This window comes from Oncorhynchus nerka, linkage group LG1, assembly GCF_034236695.1.
Source record: "Oncorhynchus nerka isolate Pitt River linkage group LG1, Oner_Uvic_2.0, whole genome shotgun sequence".
NCBI classification, from domain to species: domain Eukaryota; kingdom Metazoa; phylum Chordata; class Actinopteri; order Salmoniformes; family Salmonidae; genus Oncorhynchus; species Oncorhynchus nerka.
The window spans coordinates 7,522,212-7,545,736 of record NC_088396.1 but is presented as its reverse complement, the minus strand read 5'-3'; the positions used below and the strand labels follow the sequence as shown (position 1 = coordinate 7,545,736).

Genomic DNA, 23,525 nt, shown 5'->3' with positions numbered 1-23,525 from the left:
GTGGTTGAATTTACAAGAGGTTTATCTTTAAAATGGTGTATAATACTTGTTTGTTTGAGGAATTTTAATTATGGGATTTCTGTTGTTTTGAATTTGGAGCCCTGCAATTTCACTGTCTGTTGTCGAGGTGGGATGCTACCGTCCCACTTATACCAGAGTTTAAAAGATCTGGGTTTTTGGTAACATAATTATAAGACCTTAGGCAATATTTCTTAAACTTAGAGAAGGCAAATAAGTTCTGCAAAACAAAATATATTAGTTGGCAGTGGTCTTTACTTCAACATTGCTGTGTTGATGTATTTCTAGTACCTTTTTAAGACTTTTTCTGCTAGATGTTTTCTAAGACACCTTTTCCTTCTATTTGACCACAATTCTTTGGGGGAATAGAAAATAAATAAATAAATGGACTCTTAGCTTTTATTTGACTCTACATTTGAAGTGCTCATGGGGGCATTTCCAGGTAAAAAGCCCCAACTTCTTTTTTTAGATGATGGCTTAAGGGCCAACACGCCTCCACTGTGACTGCTGAGAAAAAAATCGTAGTAAGTTTATTTGCGAGTCATGGCTGTATTTTTCACACACTCTTCCACAGACAAAGAACCTTGATGGGGTCTTCTGCTTGCCGGAAATCAAGCTGCATAGCAACCCATCTGCGTTCAATGTGTACTGCAACGTGCGCCACTGCGTGCTGGAATGGCAGCAGCGGGAGACGTCCCTGGCTCTGGCCTCCAGGAGCTCTGTGCAGAGCGGCGACTCGGACAGCGAGGAGGAGGAGTTCCGTGAGCCTGCCATAAAGCTTCCCAAGGTAACCAATTCCATCTGTTATGTTACTTCAAAAGCAGAGTGATGGGAACGGGGTTGGTGGAAAGGTAGAAATAGAATATGACAGACATGTTGCTTTATTTGTTTTTTTGATACCAGGTTTGCTGTTCAATTGCACTATATAAGATGGAAGGGAGTTCCATGCACTCATGGCTCTGTATAATACTGTATGTTTTCTTGAATTTGTTCTGGACCTGGGGACTGGGAAAAGACCCCTGGTGGCATGTCTGGTGGGGTAAGTGTGTGTGCCAGTGCTCTGTGTAAGTTGACTATGCAAACTATTTTGAGTATCTACCACATGAATGTGTCTTATAAAATCAAGAAGTGACGCAATCAGTCTTTCCTCCACTCTTATCTAAGAGAGACTGGCATTACTATTAGCCCAATGAAGAGCAAGACTTGCTACTCTGTTCTGGGCCAGCTGCAGCTTAACTAGTTATTTCTTTGCAACAATTGACCATATTACTAGACCATAATCAAGATAAGGTAAAAGTAGAGCCTGCAGGACTTGCTTTGTGGCGTGTGGTGTCAACAAAATCTCCCCATCTTTACAACCCTTGAATCTACAGTGGGGAGAACAAGTATTTGATACACTGCTGATTTTGCAGGTTTTCCTACTTACAAAGCATGTAGAGGTCTAATTTTTATCATAGGTACACTTCAACTGTGAGACGGAATCTAAAACAAAAATCCAGAAAATCACATTGTATGATTTTAAGTAATTCATTTTTTTGTATTTTATTGTATGTCATAAGTATTTGATCACCTACCAACCAACCAGTAAGAATTCCGGCTCTCACAGACCTGTTAGTTTTTCTTTAAGAAGCCCTCCTCCACTCATTACCTGTATTAACTGCACCTGTTTGAACTCGTTACCTGTATAAAAGAAACCTGCCCACACATCAAACAGACTCCAACCTCTCCACAATGGCCAAGACCAGGGAGCTGTGTAAGGACATCAGGGTTAAATTGTAGACCTGCACAATGTTGGGATGGGCTACAGGACAATAGGCAAACAGCTTGGTGAGAAGGCAACAACTGTTGGCGCAACTATTAGAAAATGGAAGAAGTTCAAGATGACTCAGTCACCCTCGGTCTGGGGTTCCATGCAAGATCTCACCTCATGATCATGAGGAAGGTGAGGAATCAGCCCAGAACTACACGGCAGGACCTGGTCAATGACCTGAAGAGAGCTGGGACGACAGTCTCAAATAAAACCATTAGTAACAAACTACGCCGTCAGGGATTAAAATCCTGCAGCGCACGCAAGGTCCCCCTGCTCAAGCCAGCGCATGTCCAGGCCCGTCTGAAGTTTGCCAATGACCATCTGGATGATCCAGAGGAGGAATGGGAGAAGGTCATGTGGGCTGAGAGAAAAATATAGCTTTTTGGTCTAAACGCCACTCGCGTGTTTGGAGGAAGAAGGATGGGTACAACCCCAAGAACACCATCCCAACCGTGAAGCATGAAGGTGGAAACATCATTCTTTGGGGATGCTTTTCTGCAAAGGGGACAGGACGACTGCACCGTATTGAGGGGAGGATGGATGGGGCCATGTATCGCGAGATCTTGGCCAACAACCTCCTTCCCTCAGTAAGAGCATTGAAGATGGGTCGTGGCTGGGTCTTCCAGCATGATAACGACCCGAAACACACAGCCAGGGCAACTAAGGAGTGGCTCCGTAAGAAGCATCTCAAGGACCTGGAGTGCCCTCGCCAGTCTCCAAACATGAACCCAATAGAAAATGTTTGGAGGGAGCTGAAAGTCCGTATTGCCCAGCGACAGCCCCGAAACCTGAAGGATCTGGAGAAGGTCTGAATGGAGGAGTGGGCCAAAATCCCTGCTGCAGTGTGTGCAAACCTGGTCAAGAACTACAGAAAACGTATGATCTCTGTAATTGCAAACAAAGGTTTCTGTACCAAATATTAAGTTCTGCTTTTCTGATGTATCAAATACTTATGTCATGCAATAAAATGCAAATTAATTACTTAAAAATCATACAATGTGATTTTCTGGATTTTTTTTAGATTCCGTCTCTCACAGTTGAAGTGTACCTATGATAAACATTACAGACCTCTACGTGCTTTGTAAGTAGGAAAATCAGCAGAGTATCAAATACTTGTTCTTCCCACTGTATGTTTTGACTGTGACAGTTCACAATCTAAAGTAACGCCAAGTAATTCAGTCTCCTCAACTTGTTCAACAGCCACACCATTCATTACCAGATTTAGCAGATGTCTAGAACTTAGGGAATGATTTGTACCAAATACAATGCTCTTAGTTTTAGAGATGTTCAGGACCAGTTTATTACTGGCCACCAATTCCAAACCAGACTGCAACTCTTTGTTAAGGGTTTTAGTAACTTCATTAGCTGTGGTTGCTGATGCGGATATGGTCGTATCACCAGCATACATGGACACACATGCTTTGCTTAATGCCAGTGGCAGGTCATTGGTAAAAAATAGAAAAGAGTAGTGCCTAGAGACCTGTCCTGCGGTACACCACACTTTAGAGATGCTTTCATTAAAGATAACCCTTTGTGTTCTATTAGATGGGTAGCTCTGAATCCACAATATGGCAGAGGTTGAAAAGCCATAACACACAAGTTTTCTCAACAATAAGTTATGGTCAATAATACCAAAGCTGACACTGAAATCTGACAGTACAACTACCACAGTCGTCTTATTATCAATTTCTTTCAAACAATCATCAGTCATTTGTGTCAGTGCAGTACATGTTGAGTGCCCTTCTCTATAAGCATGCTAAAAGTCTGTTACTTCGAGAAATAGCATTGCATTTGGTCAAGCACCATTTTTTCCTAACAGTTTGCTAAGAGCTGGCAGCAAGCTGATAGGTCTGCTGTTAGAACCAGTAAAGGCCTCTACCACTCTTGGGTAGCAGACTGGCTTCCCTCCGGGCCTGAGGACAAAGACTTTCCTCTAGGCTTAGATTAAAGATATGACAGATAGGAGGTTTGTAATTATTGATCGATAACAATTTTACCACCTCTCCTACACTAGCTTTACAAAATTCAACCGTGCTTTTCTTTCGTTATTAGTTTGTTTATGCATGAGTACAATTGCTCACTGTTCATTGTTGGCTGTGTTTACACAGGTAGCCCAATTCAGCTTTTTTCCCCTAGTTGTTCTTTTAACCAATCAGATCCGCTCTGAAAAAGATCTGATATGATTGGTTAAAATACCAATTAGTGTAAAAAAATCTAAGAGTTGGGCTGCAGCCCATGTGACAACCGGGAATGGGCTAGCCTGGGAGCCAGATCAGTCTTCTTTTGCAGACTGCAATTAGCTGGTCATCGATGGCTAATTGATGGCTGCTGTTGCCTTTTAAGATGTAAAAAAAAGCTCTTTTACCTAACTCACTTTTCAAAGATGGCTAGAAATGGACAGGTTTGGTACTCTTGTAGGATGCAATCACTCCCACATTACTGACTACATGCAGCTCTCGCTTTGATCTCAAAACAAGGGCATAATAATTGCTGCCACTCATGCTGTAAACCAGTGTAGTTCAAAGTGAACGGCATAAATATATGGCAGTGGTCTGTTTGCATATAGGCCTACTTACAGCTCTGATTGTTTATGGCGCACCGGTCTGTGTAGAGTACAGGCCTGAGTCGTGCCTGCAATAGAATCTTACTCTGATGCGCTCTGCCTAATATACAAAATATTTTGCGTAGTTTGTTTTGCATGCGAAGCCTTGCATAGTTTTTGTTTTATGTTGCATTGAAAGTGGCTAATATTGCATTGATTCGATCACAATTCACAGTAAAGGGTAATGTTTATAGTGTTAACTAATGGGGAAAACTTTGAAGGCTGATTTATTTATTTTGCCTGGCATTCCCTGGGAGCTGCATGAGTGCTGCCTGCATGCTGGTAGCTTAGAGGGATCATTGCTCTAGTTGCACATCATATGTGACCGACCGACTCGATTTGGTCTCATGTAGCAACATTTGAAATGTAAAAAAAAAAAATGTTTTATTACTCTTGGCTAAAAGTATAGACTCAGAGCTAGAAAATGGTATATCATACACTACAGTTGAACAATGGGAAAGTAATTCTGCTTAGAAAGTTGATAACGATTGGCTCATTCGTCCCCCCTCTCCCCTGTAACTATTCCTCAGGTCGTTGCTGTAAATGAGAACGTGTTCTCAGTCAACTCACCTGGTAAAATAACGGATACATTTTTTTGAGAAAATGGCCCTTGAATGTTTTGGTACACCTACTGGCGAGCTCTTTGTCTACACCCATTCAGCATCTTTCACACCTTAAGCCTTAACCCCACCCATCTCTTTAAGGATTCACATGTGAGGCCATGCACTAAACAACCAAATATTTTAAAAGTAAAGGCTTGTTTATACTACGTCTATCGACAGTTGTCGCAGTAACATCATGAACATTCTTTAACCTGTTGGTACTAGGGGGCAGTATTTTCATTTTTGGAAAATAACATTCCCAAATTAAACGGGATATTTTGTCAGGACAAGATGCTAGAATATGCATATACTTGACAGCTTAGGATAGAAAACACTCTAAAGTTTTCAAAACTGTAAAAATATTGTCTGTGAGTATAACAGAACTGATGTTACAGACGAAAGCATGAGAAAAATTCAATCCGGAAGTGACTCATCTTTTGAAAGCCCTGCGTTCCGATGCGTCCCTATTTAGCTGTGAATGCCCTATCAACCAGCTTACGCTTTCTACGTATTCCCCAAGGTGTCTAGAGCATTGTGACGTAGTTTTACACATTTATGTTGAAGAATACCCGTAGGCGGCTTCATTGCGCAAGTGGTCACCTGATGCTCCCAGAGAAATTCTCGCATAAAATACAGAGGTAGCCATTATTCCAATCGCTTCTACTGAGAAACCAATTGTCCCAGTTGATATATTATCGAATAGATATTTGAAAAACACCTTGAGGATTGATTATAATCAACGTTTGCCATGTTTCTGTCGATATTATGGAGCTAATTTGGAATATTTTTCGGCGTTGTCGTGACCACAATTTCCGGTCGATTTCTCAGCCAAACGTGAAGAACAAACAGAGCTATTTCGCCTACAAAAATAATATTTTGGGAAATAATTAACTTTGGCTATCTACCTGGGAGTCTCGTGAGTGAAAACATCCGAAGTTCATCAAAGGTAAAAAATGTAATTTGATTGCTTTTCTGATTTTCGTGATAAGGTTGCCTGCTGCTAGCAAGGCATAATGCTATGCTAGGCTATCGATAAACTTACACAAATGCTTGTCTAGCTTTGGCTATAAAGCATATTTTGAAAATCTGAGATGACAGGGTGATTAACAAAAGGCTAAGCTGTGTTCCAATATATTTCACTTGTGATTTTCATGAATAGGAATATTTTCTAGGAAGATTTATGTCTGTTGCTTTATGCTAATTTAGTGTCAGATGATGACAACGGTCCCGTTCACGGGATGGGCTGTCACTAGAGGTTAATCGTCCAACCTCAAACTTGTCATTGTTGTTATTGTCATTGTCACTAAACAAAAACAGTCTGCATGACGACAGTAGAATGGTAGTCCAAAATAGCATAACTAGTGTATGTTAACAACAATAAACCCACCTGTTTAAAATGAAATGTATATGTCAACCTAGCAAACTAAAAGCAACCTTTTTTGTTTCTAGCTTGTTAGCTGACGAGCCAATTCAAATAATGACCATATCCTATAGCTGACAACATCTATACTTTAGCTAATGTGTCTTCATTATTACAGGAAAATAAACTCTCAACAAGATCATTATTTAATGGCGAGCCAATTACAGAAAATGGCTTACGGTTGTGAGTGTGACAAATAAAAGCAGGGCATTCTATCAGAGAATTTTAGCACTAACGAATGATAACTGATGACTTTGCGAACGCTCAACACCTGTTGAATATGGCCGGTGTCAGTAACTGTGCGCAAGAAAGCTTAATGAAATTGTTGCCAGCAGCACAGTTCATCAACAACGCTCTGGATATCATGAAAACAGCCTAACCAGCTCTGCTAGTGCGAGTAAAATGGTCAGTGAGGTGTTCTCTCATTTGTGTCTGGGAGTAGCTAGCAAGCTAGCCAACGTTACCTTGGGTACTTGACTGCCGGTGTGAGGTCAGAATGCGCAGAATAACCCTACTCCTTGGCCAAAGCGTCCAGTGTGCTCTTTCAATGCTCCGAGAGTGAAACGCTCTGAGCGTGAGCACACTGGCACTCCAGATTGAATTTAAGAACACACCCGTTATGTCTTAATTTGACTTTGGTGCAGGTCACGTTCTTCACATTACCATCACTGGTATACACATATAAAATAAAATCGGTTTATTTGTCACATACAAGTGTAGTGAAATGGTTACTTGCGTAGCGGAGTCTTTTGTGTAGCCTGGTAGGTAGGTAGCTAGTTAGCTAAACAATGAACCATAATCCCAACTCATGTTACTACCCTGCATGAATCTGCAGGTAGCTAACCAACCAGGTTCAATGTTAGCTAGCTAGCTAACAGTACCCTTCAACTTGAAATTAAAATGACTTACTGACAAAATTAGACGATATAATATCTGAAAATGTAGCTAGCTAGACATGGATGGACGTTTCTCCCTCTATCACGGATGCCATGGTTTCCCTCAGTTTGAAGATGTAATCCGGAGACAGGTGTTTTATACAACAGCCTTCTGTGTGTTCTCCCTCTGCATATTTTCAATCCAGTTTAAGAATTCTCTCCATCTCCTGAGCTATCATACTTTATTTCCACCATTTTCAAAACTCGGTCCTCCAGAAAGTGGAGAGCAACACTTTTGCATTTCTGCTGCGTGATATCTTTCAAAATAGAAAGGAAAGGAATAGCTACACATATTTACCAGTTGTATACAGAAGCGTCTATAATTGAGGTAATATGTACATGTAGGTAGAGTTATTAAAGTGACTATGCATAGATGATAACAGAGTAGCAGCAGCGTTCCAGAGGTGGGGGGGGCAATGCAAATAGTCTGGGTAGCTATTCAGTCTTATGGCTTGGGGGGTACAAGTTATTTAGGAGTCTCTTGGACCTAGACTTGGCGCTCCGGTACCGCTTGCCGTGCTGTAGCAGAGAGAACAGTCTATGATTAAGGTGGCTGGAGTCAATTTTTAGGGCCTTCCTCTGACACCGCCTGGTATAGTGGTCCTGGATGGCAGTAAGCTGAGGTACTGGGCCGTACGCACTACCCTCTGTAGTGACTTGCGGTCGGTGGCCCGAGCAGTTGCCATACCAGGCAGTGATGCTCTCGATGGTGCAGCTGTAGAACCTTTTGAAGATCTGAGGACCCATGCAAAATCTTTTCAGTCTCCTGAGGGGAAGAGGTTTTGTCGTGCCCTCTTAACGACTGTCTTGGTGTGCTTGCACCATGTTCATTTGTTGGTGATGTGGACACCAAGGAACTTGAAGAACTCATCCTGCTCCCCTACAGCCCTGTCGATGAGAATGGGGGTTGTGCTCTTTCCTCCCTTTCCTGTAGTCCACAATCTCCTTTGTCTTGATCACGTTGAGGGAGAGATTGTTGTCTTTGCACCACACGGTCAGGTCTCTGACCCCCTCCCTATAGGCTGTCTCATTGTTGTCGGTGATCAGGTCTACCACTGTTGTCATCAGCAAACTTAACCTGTTGCCTCTACTTGGGACGCTTGCGTCCCAACTAGAGCTCTGGAAATGCAAATGCGCTACGCTAAATGCTAATAGTATTAGTTAAAACTCAAAAGTTCATTAAAATACACATGCAGGGTATCAAATTAAAGCTACACTCGTTGTGAATCCAGGCAACAAGTCCGATTTTTAAAATGCTTTTCGGCGACAGCATGAGAAGCTATTATCTGATAGCATGCACCAATACACTACAACAGAAAAGCACAGCAGGGGACGTAAACAAAATCATTAGCATTTCGGCGTTACACAAACCGCACAATAAAATAGAAAACAGTCATTACCTTTCACCATCTTCTTTGTTGGCACTCCTAGATGTCCCATAAACACTATTGGGTCTTTATTTCGATTAAATCGGGCCATATAAAGCCAAGATATCGTTATATGTAGACTGTGTGATAAACGAAAAACAGCGATTTCACAACGTAACGTCATTTTTTAAAATTCAAAAAGTAGACGATAAACTTTCACAAAACACTTCGAAATACGTTTGTAATGCTACTTTAGGTATTAGTAAACGTTAATAAGCGATAAAAATCATCCGTAGGCGATGTAAATATCATTAGCTGTCGTCTTGGAAAAAAATTTCAGGAGAGAGCTCTTCCGGAATGATCTGGGCGGAGACCGGAGGTAAGCGGTGCCCCTCTTTCGGTTCAACCAAGAATCAAAGATGATTAAATTCACAAGACTCTAGACAACATGGGGATGCTGTGGGAGTTGAATGCTCGGTCTTATCTAATTCGGCTCACTGTTAACAATTGCTGGAAGTGGCGCAAGGATATTTATTTCCATTTTCTGTGATCAGGTTTTCCTGCGCTTTCCGATGTAACGCACGTTATGTAATAGCCACAGTCGTGATTTAACCAGTTTTAAAAACGTCCGAGGGTTTCCTATCCACACATTCTAACCATATGAACGTACTATATTCCTGGCATGAGTAGCAGGGCGCTGAAATGTTGCGCGATTTTTAACAAAATGTTCAAAAAAGTAGAGGGTCGACTGAAGAGGTTAATGATGGTGTTTAATTTGTTCCTGGCCGTGCAGTCATGAGTGAACAGGGAGTGAAGGAGGGGACTGAGCATGCACCCCTGAGTGGCCCACGTGTTGAGGATCAGCGTAGCGGATGTGTTGTTTCCTACCCTTACCACCTGGGGGCGGCCCATCAGGAAGTCTAGGATCCAGTTGCAGAGGGAGTGGTTTAGTCCCAGGTTCCTTAGCTTAGTGATGAGCTTTGAGGGCACTATGGTGTTAAAAGCTGAGCTGTAGTCAATGAATAGCATTCTGACATAGGTGTTCCTTTTGTCCAGGTGGGAATGGGCAGTGTGGAGTGTAATAGAATGATTGCATTGTCTGTGGATCTGTTGGGGCGGTATGCGAATTGGAGTGGGTCTTTCGTGTCCGGGAGGATGCTGTTGTGAGCCATGACCAGCCTTTCAAAGCACTTCATGGCTACCGAAGTGAGTGCTACGGGGTGGTAATTATTTAGGCAGGTTAGGAGATATCTGATAATTGTTTGTGTTTTCTCTCTAGATTATTGGCATTGGTCTGTGTGGGGTGTTTGAGCTGATCAAGGAGACTCTGTTCTCCCACCCCTCGCTGTGCCTGCGCAGCCTACAGGCCCTGCTGGACATGCTGCAGGGACAACAACCAGAGGGCTTCCAAACCGAACCTCCTGATGTACTGGGTGAGTACTAGCGCACACATGCTTGGGAAGACTCATGCACATGCTTTTAATATTTTATTTTACTAGGCTAGTCGGTTAAGAACAAATTCTTATTGGCAATGACGGACTACCTTAGGCAAACCCCGGACAAGGCTTGGCCAATTGTGCGGCGCACTATGGGACTCCCAATCACGGCCGGTTGTGATACAGCCTAGATTTGAACCATGGTATCTGTAGTGATGCCTCTAGTATTGAGATGCAGTGCCTTAGACCTCTGCGCCAGTTGGGAGTCCAATGCTAGGGCTGGACAGAAAACTGTATTTTACTATACTGGTATTGACGCACAGACCAGTTTGGATTTTCTTCTTAACATTCTATAACGGTATATCAATGTTTGCTTTGTTGAATGTAATAACAGAGGTGGAACTTCAAAAAATTATGGCAATCGTTTGTTAATGCCAGTTCGAGACTTCTAACAGCTGAGAACGCCTAATGAGCCTCGGGCACACACTTTTTTGTTGTTGTTGTTCATAACAGTTAAACTATTCTACCTTGTTATCTAGCTAATAGATCCAAGTTGCCAAGACTTGAAATATGAAGACTAAATGACAACTCACTAGCATGTGGGCTTGTGCTTGAGAGTTTGAGTTCATTTTCTTTATTCACCTGTTGCACGAGTTGGGTCATTATTAGTGGATGTGTATTATGCATGGTTCTGGTTACATTTTCCTTATTATGTCTGTCATAGTTGAAGTGTACCTATGATGAAAATTACAGGCTTCTCATCTTTTTAAGTGGGAGAACTTGCACAATTGGTGGCTGACTAAATACTTTTTTGCTCCACTGTATATTTACGAACACGCACACACGGCATGTTTTTCATTCCTCGTGAGGCCCTAAAATGAATTTCCTATTTTCCCTAAACATACTCCGTAACCCAACCCCTAAACCTAACTCCTTATGCTAATTGTAACCCTAATTGTAACCCTAAACCATGAGCTTAAAAAATAGCCTTTGTCCTCACGGGGACATGGGAAATGTCCCCACGAGGGAGAATTTACCATGTTTTACTACTAAATAGACACCCACTCGCACGCACTTGTGCAGACATAGGTATGCGCACACATATTGCAGACACAGGTATGCGCACACATATTACAGACACACAGCCTTTTCTAACCCTCTCTCCTCACTACAGAGTCTTTGTTTCACCTGCTGCTGGAGACAACGGTGCGCAGCACAGGGATGAATGACCCCACGGGGCAGGCCCTCACCGCCCTCTCCTGCGCCTGCCTCTTCAGCCTGGTGGTGTCCTGGGGAGACACGGGCAAGACCCTGCAGGCCGTCTCCGCCATCCTCACCAACAACGGCAGTCACACCTGCCAAACTATCCAGGTGAGACAACGTGGCACAACACTAAACGACACAACACACTTCATATAAAACCCCACTGAGGTTAGACTTGGTTAGACACAGGTTAAACCTGCCCCATACCTCTCCATGCATTTAAGTTAACACAGCACACATCCTATACGTACAACCCAACTCACACAGGTTAGACATAGACTATACCTACCCATAGCACCCCATATAGGTGAGACAACACACGCATCCTAGAAGTACGACCCCGCCCCCTCATCCAGATAGATTAGGCGACCTACACTACCGGTCAAAAGTTTTAGAACGCCTACTCTTTCAAAGGTTTTTCTGTTATTTGTTATATTTTCTACATTGTATAATAATAGTGAAGACATCAAAACTATGAAATAACACATTCATCCAAACTAGTCAATGCGTTCCATATGGAATCAATCCATCATCCCAAACCATAGCAATTTGGTTGAGATCGGGGGATTGTGGAGGCCAGGTCATCTGATGCAGCACTCCATCACTCTCCTTCATGGTCAAATAGCCCTTCACAGCCTGGAGGTGTGTTGGATCATTGCCCTGTTGAAAACAAATGATAGTCCCACAAAGCGCAAACCAGATGGGATGGCGTATCACTGCAGAATGCTGTAGTAGCCATGCTGGTTAAGTGTGCCTTGAATTCTAAATAAATCACAAACCGTGTCGCCAGCAAAGCACCCCCCCACCATAACACCACCAACTCTATGCTTTACGGTGGGAAATACACATGCGGATATCATCCGTTCACCCACACCACATCTCAGACACAACGCATCCTTCTCCATCTGACTCTCCGCCAATGCTGCCTGCTGTTTTGGATTGAGAAACTGACGATACAACAACACAACAAATACATTGATCATCTCAGCAAGGTTTTACCTGTGGTCGTGGAGCTGGGGGGGAAGTGTAACTGAGATGTAGCTGAAATAAACATCTACATTTTGAAAGAGTTAATTATTTTATGAACAAATACTGTATATGCGTCTATATGCGTCTTCCATGGTCCAGCTACAGCTTCTTCTGACAACGTAGAAAAGTGTGCACGCTAGACAGAGGAAGAGCATTGTTTTAAATTGTCACTCTTCTTCATCCTCATCATTCAGTTAATTTCAAAACTTGATCCTCCAGAAAGTTTTTGTTTAAAAGCCGAGTTCGACAGAATTATCCACACAGACTGACGAGCTTCTATGGCAGACCAATCCGAACTCCTCTCTCGGCATGTCCAGCCCACTCATTATCTCAGCCAATCCTGGCTAGTGGGAAGGTTGCTCGCTTTCTCTGTGGCTTAACCAAAAATTGTATTTACTGATGGGATACAAGTTTGTTATTAAAGGCACATGAAAGTTCACATAGTCAAGAAGGCATTTCAGCCAAAAAACGCATTTTGATAAACAAATATTTTTTACTTTCAAACGGCTCTCCTGTGAAGTTTTGACTTGCTGTGACATACACCTAGTTTCTTGAATCGGGTCACATAATTGTCTAATATTAGATGGCTCTTTAAAACTTCTTCAGAATCGGTGGGTCCCCTGCGGGACGTTGAGCTAACGTAGGCAATTTGCATGAGGTTGTAAGTAACAAGAACATTTCCCAGGACATAGACATATCTGATATTGGCAGACAGCTTAAATTATTGCTATCTAACTGCACTGTTAAACAAACACTCAAACAGGCAACAGAAGTAGGATCGGTCTTATTTTTGAAAATACATTGATGTTTTAAAAAGAGATGCACATTTAACAGTTAGGTTATTGATTATAGGCCTAATTAAGTTCAGGTTTCCTCTCCTCACTTTTCGTAGACAATAAGTCAAAGGCATTTTTCAAATTTCCTCATTCCGCTGCTGCCTCCGGCATTGTTCTCAACACCAATATGTTGGTTAATCTTGCTATTATGCACACAGGAACATGGTCTAGGAAAAGGCTCCAATTCAACAGTGCACTGATGTGCTTCCAAACTGTGATAAAAATTACAGACCTCTACATGCTTTGTAAGTGGGAAAACCTGCACAATCGGCAGTGTATCAAATACTTGTTCTCCCCACTGTATATGAAATTGATTAATTACACCGTTTGATTGTTGCAGTCAAAATGACTGCTCATTAGTTTGAAGGTGGGTTCCATCGAGGCCCAGCAGTTTGTCTCCTCCCCTTCTACACTGATTGAAGTAGATTTAACAAGTGACATAAGGGATCATAGCTTTCACCTATATTCACCTGGTCAGTCTGTCATGGAAAGAGCAGGTGTTCGTAATGTTTTGTACACTCAGTGTACAAAGGTTAATTTAACAGTAAAATAAGACGATGCATAAATGTAAGCTGTGAATGCCTCAAACTAGTTCACCAAGTTATGTTGTTACTGTGTGACTGTGGCATGCTAGCATGAAAAACCCATATTTCAAATTGGCAAGAAATGAATGCAATGAAATATGCTATAATGTGCATATCAGCACATGACTCTCATAATCTTACATAAAGTATGACAATAGTTCAGAAAAAAATTCAAGACTTTATCTGCTGGTTGCCTCAACACAAGTTTTGTTGCAGCTTTGAAATTGGCCACCAGTGGGAACTTACACACTGTCAATAACTTCGGAATAAAACATGCAGATGAATTGGTTGAAACATTAAACAGTAAAGTTATTATAAATAAATAAAAAATATAGAAGTGGGCTTAATAGGTAAGTTTTCCCAGCTAATTGTTTTTCAAAAGTATAATAACACCAAAGGGCTGTATCGCCACTACAAACATCCCTAATTGCCCACATCTATGCACAATCAACACTAAACAAGACTTCCTGGCAGAGCGTTATTTCTATCCCAATCCTTGCCCCAACCTGTGCATGAACTAGGGACACTGAACACATCTGTGTGAGGACCTTTTCAAGGAAGAATTTTTGTTTCTTATGATTCTATGCATCATTTTTGAATTTTCTTCATTGTTTTATATTTTTTTGCTTCCTTAAAAATGTATGTTATCTATGTATTTCTACTATGTTTTGTATCTTTCCCCAGGTCGTTGCTGTAAATGAGAATGTATTTTGTCAACTCACCTGGTAAAATAAGGAATAAATTAAACATCAACAACTGTCACACATGAATCATTGTTAGCTATCGCTCCATAAAATCCGTAGAAGGGAAAAGGTCTGAGGGATGAACGCCAAGTGAATGCTACTAGCGTGCACCTCAAACTAGGTATCCATTTCACATCGGCTACAAATCACATTTTACACGTTTCGTAAACTAACATCTTACTTGCAGCTTCTTCCTAACAACAGAGAGAAAAACAGAGAGAAAAAGAGAAACAATAGAAAAATAATAAGGAATAAATACACAATGAGGAATTATAACTTTGCTTTATACGATATGCAGGGGTACGAGGTAATTGAGGTAAATATGTACATATAAGTAGGGATAAAGTGACTAGGCATCAGGATAGACAAACGGTAACAGCAGCGTATGTGATGAGTCAAAAGAGTTAGTTCAAAAGGGGTCAATGCAGATAGTAAAATACCAATAGGTACCCGGACTAAATATTTAGCAGTTTAGCAGGGGCACAGAGCTGTGTTTAAATAGTACTTATTTTTTTCCAAATACTTTTGAGTATTTGCTTGAGCCTGCCTGGAGAGCCCGATATACTACCGGTCAAAAGTTTTAGAACATTCAAGGGTTTTTCTTTATTTTTACTATTTTATACATTGTAGAATAATAGTGAAGATATCAAAACTATGAAATGTTATTTAACTTGGCAAGTCAGTTAAAACAAATTCTTATTTACAATGACAGCCTAGGAACAGTGGGTTAACTGCCTTGTTCAGGGGCAGAACGACAAATTTTTACCTCGTCAACTCGGGGATTCGACCTAGCAACCTTTCGGTTACTGGCCCAACACTGTAATCACTAGGCTACCTGCCGCCCCAAAGCATTCCAGGTGAATAAATAACACACATGGAATCATGTAACCAAAAAAGTGTTAAACAAATCCAAATATATTTTATATTTGAGATTCTTCAAAGTAGCCACCATTTGCATTCTCTCAACCAGCTTCACCTGGAATGCTTTTCCAACAGTCTTGAAGGAGTTCTCACACATGCTGAGCACTTGTTGGCCGCTTTTCCTTCACTCTGCAGTCCGACACATCCCAAACCATCTCAATTTGGTTGAGGTCGGGAATTGTGGAGGCCAGGTCATCTGATGCAGCACTCAATCACTCCCCTTCTTGGTCAAATAGCCCTTACACAGCCAGGAGGTGTGTTGTGTCATAGTCCTGTTGAAAAACAAATGATAGTCCCACTAATCCCAAACCACTGACACGGTCGCCAGGTGTACTGTGTTTCTTCCAACACATTGGTGCGGCTGGCTTCCGGGTTAAGTGGGCATTGTGTCAAGAAGCAGTGCGGCTTGGCTGGGTTGTGTTTCTGAGGACGCACTGCTCTTCCGCTCTCACGAGTCCCACCTCTGCAACTCCTGTACGGACAAGAGTGTAACTACCAATTGTATACAATTTCCAAAACTAAAGCATTGTATTTGGGACCATTCATTCACTAAACCCTAAACCTCAACTTCATCTTGTAATGAATCATGTGGAAATTTAGCAATACATATTGATACAACAGTAGCTAAGATGGGGAGAAGTCTGTCCATAATGAAGTGCTGCTCTTACACTATCAACAAGGCAGGTCCTACAGGCCCTAGTTTTGTCACACCTAGACTACTGTTCAGTAGTGTGGTCAGGTGCCACAAAAAGGGACTTGGGAAATCGCTATTGGCTCTGTACAGGGCAGCATGGCTGGCCTTTAAAAATACAGAGAGCCCTGAGGCCTACATAGGCTACTGTAAAAATGCATTTTTGTTTTTATTGGAATAGAAACTAGGTCGACCGATTATGATTTTTCAATACCGATTTTATTGGAGTAACAAAAAAAGCCGATACCGATTAATCAGACAATTTTTATTTTATCTGTAATAATGACAATTACAACAATACTGAATGAACACTTATTTTAACTCAATATAATACATCCATAAAATCAATTTAGCTTCAAATAAATAATGAAACATGTTCAATTTGGTTTAAATAATGCAAAAACAAAGTGTTGGAGAAGAAAGTAAAAGTGCAATATGTGACATGTAAGAAAGCTAACGTTTCAGTTCCTTGCTCAGAACATGAGAACATATGAAAGTTGGTGGTTCCTTTTGACATGATTCTTCAATATTCCCAGGTAAGAAGTTTTAGGTTGTAGTTATTATAGGACTATTTCTCTCTGTACCATTTGTATTTCATTAACCTTTGACTATGGGATGTTCTTATAGGCACTTTAGTATTGCCAGTGTAACAGTATAGCTTCCGTCCCTCTCCTCGCTCCTACCTGGGCTCGAACCAGGAACACAACGACAACAGCCACCCTCGAAGCAGCGTTACCCATCGCTCCTCAAAAGCTGTGGCCCTTGCAGAGCAAGGGGAACAAGTCTCAGAGCGAGTGACGTTTGAAACGCTTTTAGCGCGCACCCCGCTAACTAACTAGCCATTTCACATCGGTTACACCAGCCTAATCTCGGGAGTTGATAGGCTTGAAGTCATAAACAGCTGCTGGCAATTGAACGAAAGTGTTTGAATGAATGCTTATGAGCCTGCTGTTGCCTACCATCGCTCAGTCAGACTGCTCTATCAAATCATAGACTTCGGTATAACATGATAACATACAGAAATACGAGCCTTAGATTATTAATATGGTCGAATCCGGAAACTATCATCTCGAAAATAAGACGTTTACTGTTTCAGTGAAATACGGAACCGTTTCGTATTTTATCTAACGGGTGGCATCCATAAGTCTAAATATTCCTGTTACATTGCACAACCTTCAATGTTATGTCATAATTACGTAAAAGTCTGGCAAATTAGGCAGCCCAAACTGTTGCAATTTCACCCGGTCAATATTGCCTGCTAACCTGGCTTTCTTTTAGCTAAATATGCAGGTTTAAAAATATCTACTTCTGTGTATTGATTTTAAGAAAGGCATTGATGTTTATGGTTAGGTTCACATTGGAGCAACGATATGCATCGATTATATGCAACGCAGGACACGCTAGATAAACTAGTAATATCATCAACCGTGTAGTTAACTAGTGATTATGATTGATTGTTTTTTATAAGATACATTTAATGCTAGTTAGCAACTTACCTTACCTTACCTGCATTCCCGTAACAGGCAGTCTCCTCGTGGAGTACAATGAGAGGCAGGTGGTTAGAGCGTTGGACTAGTTAACTGTAAGATTGAATCCCTCAAGCTGACAAGGTTAAAATCTGTCGTTCTGCCCCTGAACAAGGCAGTTAACCCACCGTTCCTAGGCCATCATTGAAAATAAGAATTTAACTAGGACCTGCCTAGTTAAATAAAGGTAGGTGTCTAAAAATACTGATTTCTGATTGTTATGAAAACTTAATCGGCCCTAATTAATCGGCCATTCCGATGAATCGTTCTACCTCTAATAAAAACACCATAATATTAAGGAACATTAATACCAAATGTTTTAGTCTCTAGTACAGCCAATATTTAAAACAGTCAACTGCATTTGTGAATTCAATCGCTGTAGCCGAGATGTTGTGGTTTATTCATTGTTGAATTAAATGCTTCCTTTATTTAGTTTTTTTAACTAAAATGCTTGACTGTATTTAAAGACATGGATGATATGTATGCTGTGTGATGACATGCACAGATGAATCATTGATTGATATACTTACTGTATATTGTAGTAGTTCTTTATGCCAATAAGTAAGTTACGCTAAAACATATATAGTAAACATAACTCTTAGGCCTACAGCTGTGTCATTTAAAGAGAGCACAGGTTTTAGGAATAGGGAATGTTTTTCCTAAACAAATTAAGGATTTTGGTTACAGAACTTTTCACTCTGCTTCGTACCACCCTGCATCCACCTGCTGGCTTGCCTCTGAAGCTAAGATTGGTTTGTCCTGGTCAGTCCCTGGATGGGAGACCAGATGCTGCTGGAAGTGGTGTTGTAGGCACCCTTTCCTCTGGTCAATAAAAAAATCCCAATGCCCCAGGGCATCTTGCCGATGGGCCGTTAAACGGGTGTCCTGACTCTCTGTGGTCACTAAAGATCCTATGGCACTTAACGTAAGAGTAGGGTGTTAATCCCGTTAATCCCATGTCATTTACAAAATAGCCTCCTATACCCTACTCAACAAATTGGATGCAGCCTATCACAGTGCAATCTGTTTTGTCACCAAAGCCCCATATACTACCCACCATTGCGACCTGTATGCTCTCGTTGGCTGGCCCTCGCTTCATACTCGTCGCCAAACCCACTGTCTCCATGTCATCTACAAGACCCTGCTAGGTAAAGTCCCCCCTTATCTCAGCTCGCTGGTGACCATAGCATCACCCACCTGTAGCACGCGCTCCAGCAGGTATATCTCTCTGGTCACCCCCAAAACCAATTATTTCTTTGTCTGCCTTTCCTTCCAGTTTTCTGCTGCCAATGACTGGAACGAACTACAAAAATCTCTGAAACTGGAAACACTTATCTCCTTCACTAGCTTCACAAACTGTCAGAGCAGCTCACAGATTACTGCACCTGTACATAGCCCACCTATAATTTAGCCCAAACAACTACCTCTTTCCCTACTGTATTTATTTTATTTATTTAGCTCCTTTGCACCCCATTATTTGTATTTCTACTTTGTACATTCTTCCACTGCAAATCTACCATTCCAGTGTTTTACTTGCTATATTGTATTTACTTTGCCACCATGACCTTTTTTTGCCTTTACCTCCCTTATCTCGCCTCATTTGCTCACATCGTATATAGAGTTGTTTATACTGTATTATTGACTGTATGTTTGTTTTACTCCATGTGTAACTCTGTGTCATTGTATGTGTCGAACTGCTTTGCTTTATCTTGGCCAGGTCGCAATTGTAAATGAGAACTTGTTCTCAACTTGCCTACCTGGTTAAATAAAGGTAAAATAAAAATAAAATCCCGGTGTCCTGGCTAAAATACAAAATCTGTCCCTCATACCATCAGGGTCACCAAATCATCCCCAGCTTACAATTGGATCGTTCATCCACCCTTTTCTCCCATGTAACTATTCCCCAGGTCGTTGCTGTAAATGAGAATGTGTCCACAGTCAACTTACCTGGTAAAATAAGGGGGAAAAAGTGAAATGGCTGTAATTATGTTGTAGCTTCAGCAGCACAGACAGAGGAATAAACACTTTGATCTGTGGTGGTTGCTGCAGCAGGGAGGACAGAGCGACACAAAGTCTGAGTCTGGCCCAGCACAATCAAATTCATTTATTTTCGGAGTCCCTCTCGTCATTTGTGCGTCTTAATTATTTAATCAAACTGTGTGCTTAAAGCAATAGACAAGCTCAGTGAATATAAACTCAGCAACAAAAAAAAAATCCCTTTTTCAGGACCATATCTTTAAAAGATCATTTGTAAAAATCCAAGTAACTTGATCTTCATTGTGAGTGGTTTAAACATTGTTTCTCATGTTTGTTCAATGAACTGTAAACCATGAATGAACATGCACCTGTGGAACGGTCGTTAAGACGCTAACAGCTCAAACGGTAGGCAATTAAGGTCACAGTTCTGAAAACTTAGGACACTAAAGAGGCCTTTCTACTGACTCTGAAAAACACCAAAACAAGGATAACCAGGGTCCCTGCTCATCTGCATGAATGTGCCTTAGGCATACTGCAACGAGGCATGAGGACTGCAGATGTGGCCAGGGCAATACAGTACATCCGAACATCATACCTGTGGGACAGGTACAGGATGGCAACAAAAACTGCCCGAGTTACAGCAGGAATGCACAATCCCTCCATCAGTGCTCAGACTGTCCGCAATAGGCTGAGGACTTGTAGGCCTGTTGTAAGGCAGGTCCTCACCAGACATCAACCCCTATGGGCACAAACCCACCGTCGCTGGACCAGACAGGTCTGGCAAAAAGTGCTCTTCACCGACGAGTCGCGGTTTTGTCTCACCAGGGGTGATTGTCGGATTCACGTTTATCTTTGAAGGAATGAGCGTTACACCGAGGCCTGTACTCTGCAACGGGGATCGATTTGGAGGTGGAGGGTCCGTCATGGTCTGGGGCGGTGTGTCACAGCATCATCAGACTGAGCTTGTTGTCATTGCAGGCAATCTCAACGCTGTGTATTACAGGGAAGACATCCTCCTCCCTCATGTGGTACCCTTCTTGCAGGCTCGTCCTGACATGACCCTCCAGCATGACAATGCCACCAGCCATACTGCTCGTTCTGTGCGTGACTTTCTGCACGACAGGAATGTTAGTGTTCTGCCATGGCCAGCAAAGAGCCCGGGTCTCAATCCCATTGAGCACATCTGGGACCAGTTGGATTGGAGGGTGAGGGTTAGGGCCATTCCCCCCAGAAATGTCCGGGAACTTGCAGGGGCCTTGGTGGAGGAGTGGGGTAACATCTCACAGCAAGAACTGGCAAATATGGTGCAGTCCATGAGAAGGAGACTCACTGCAGTACTTAATGCAGCTGGTGGCCACACCAGATACTGACTGTTACTTTTGGTTTTGACCCTCCCGTTTGTTCAGGGACACATTATTCCATTTCTGTTTAGTCACATGTCTGTGGAACTTTCTTTTTTTGCTGACTTTAGTTGAATTGATTAAAACACATAGGATGTGTGAATATATGGAAAAATACACGTTTAACAATGCTGACCAATCGATTGGTCGAAAGAACAGAGACTCTTGGTCGACCAAGATACATTTTTTGGGGAGACAACCCTAAAATAGTCGCACTCTGGAGCCCTGATTTCAAACCAGACCTTTCTACAAAACACTCCACACTTAAAGCAGCCAAAACGGTCCTTTCATTTTCTCTTCTAGTTCATTTTCATGAATTCTTAATTCTTAATCTTTATTCTTCCCTCATCTTCGTCCCAGGTGCCGACCATTCTGAACGCGCTACAGAGGAGCGTGCAGGCCGTGCTGGTGGGCAAGATCCAGATCCAAGATTGGTTCGGCAACGGCATCAAGCGGGCGGCACTGATGAACAAGTGGGTACTGAAGGAGGTGACCGTCAATGAGGATGAGCGCTGCCTGCTGCAGACCGACGGCTCTTTCCTCTACCTGCTCTGCAAGGATGGCCTCTACAAAGTGGGCTCCGGCTACAGTGGCACCGTCAGGGTAGGTAGGGTGGGATGACATGTTGGTGTCTACTTGAGTGCTTTTTTCAAGTGTGATTTATTACACTCATATAGCAGTCAATACAAACTAATCCATGAGCATACAAGATACACATGACGTCAAGCAAAGAGGCACGCCTTGAAATGCATCCACAGGTACACCTCCAATTGACTCAAATGATGTCAATGAGCCTATCAGAAGCTTCTAAAGCCATTAAATAATTTTCTGGAATTTTCCAAGCTGTTTAAAGGCACGGTCAACTTAATGTAAACTTCTGACCCACTGGAATTGGTACAGTGAATTATAAGTGAAATAATCTGTCTGTAAACAATTGTTGGAAAAATGACTTGTGTCATGCACAAAATAGATGTCCTAACCGACTTGCCAAAACTAGTAGTTGAAAAATAAATGTATGTAAACTTCCGACTTCAACTGTGACCCTGCTCCTCACCTAACCCCAAACTGTGTGTATATTATTTGTGTGTGTGTGTTAATCAATAATGTACTGCGGTCTTAAAGCTACTCATTAATCAATGAGCAGAAATATGACATTGGTGACCTCCTTTACCGTTCAGTTCTAGACTTTGGTGTAGTCGGTTTGTTATGGCTACTGGTGTTCCTGCTTGTCACTGTGATTCGGTCAGGGGTTCCAGGACTGTAACTACCAATTGGACATCATGAAAAAGGGTTGAAAGTATTACACAAAAAGTAAATTGCAATTTATTGTCGAATGAGCGGTTGTTCATGTTCAAAGTATAAGCATTTCCATGAGTGTAGTGTTTTTATGGGTGTCCACCCACTTCTTGAGCTGGCCCCACCCCTTTCCTTTGTCGACCAAGCCGTCATATCGGCTTAGCCCACTAGGGACTTTTCAGTGTATCATGTCAGTAACCAATGAATAACTAGTCTGTGATTGATTAGTTAGTAAATCAATAATTAATTAACAATAATTAATTTGAATATCGATGATTTATGATGCTAGGTATCGTGCTGATATCCAAGGGTTTGCAAAGCTCAGGAATGAGACTGATGTAATAATACATTAATAGAAGACTAATTGATAAGATAATAAAATACCTGAAGAGTTACATTTGGGAAATTGCAACTCTATAAACATTTTCCCGTGGTGCTCCGACTTCCTAGTTAATTACAATTCCGTGATTAATTTAATGATTACACACAGAGAATTTATTTGATAATATAAGTTCCCCAAGCACACAGTGGCCTCTTCTTAAATGGAAGAATTTTTAACCATCAACACTCTTCCTAGAGCTGGCCGCCCGGCCAAACTGAGCAATCGGGGGAGAAGGGCCTTGCAGGGAGGTGAGCAAGAACCCGAAGGTCCCTCTGACAGAGCTCCAGAGTTCCTCTGTATAGATGGGAGAACCTTCCAGAAGGACAACCATCCCTGCTGCTCTCCACCAATTAGGCCTTTTATTGAAGTGGCCAGATGGAAGCCACTCCTCAGTAAAAGGCACATGACAGCCCACTTGGAGTTTGTCAAAAGGCACTTAACCTCTTCAACCTATGGGGGCGCTGTGTCATTATTGGATAAAAAAACGTTCCCGTTTTAAGCGCAATATTTTGTCACGAAAAGATGCTCGACTATGCATATAATTGGCAGCTTTGGAAAGAAAACACTCTGACGTTTTCAAAACTGCAAAGATATTATCTGTGAGTGCCCCAGAACTCATGCTACAGGCGAAACCAAGATGAGACCTCAAACAGGAAATGAGCTGAATTTTTGAAGCTCTGTTTTACT

The 23,525-nt window shown here is 41.9% G+C and overlaps 1 protein-coding gene across 5 annotated transcripts in view; it reads left to right on the top strand.

Annotated features, from left to right (window-relative positions):
- The window catches only part of mycbp2 (MYC binding protein 2), a 249,694-nt gene that overhangs the window by 17,953 nt on the left and 208,216 nt on the right, over positions 1–23,525 (top strand). For all 5 annotated transcript variants that reach the window (XM_065027423.1, XM_065027354.1, XM_065027490.1 and 2 more), the window contains exons 3-6: positions 593–805; positions 10,034–10,187; positions 11,365–11,561; positions 21,521–21,763. In XM_065027423.1, the coding sequence (XP_064883495.1) occupies positions 593–805; positions 10,034–10,187; positions 11,365–11,561; positions 21,521–21,763 (807 nt within the window). The remainder of the gene's footprint in view (positions 1–592; positions 806–10,033; positions 10,188–11,364; positions 11,562–21,520; positions 21,764–23,525) is intronic.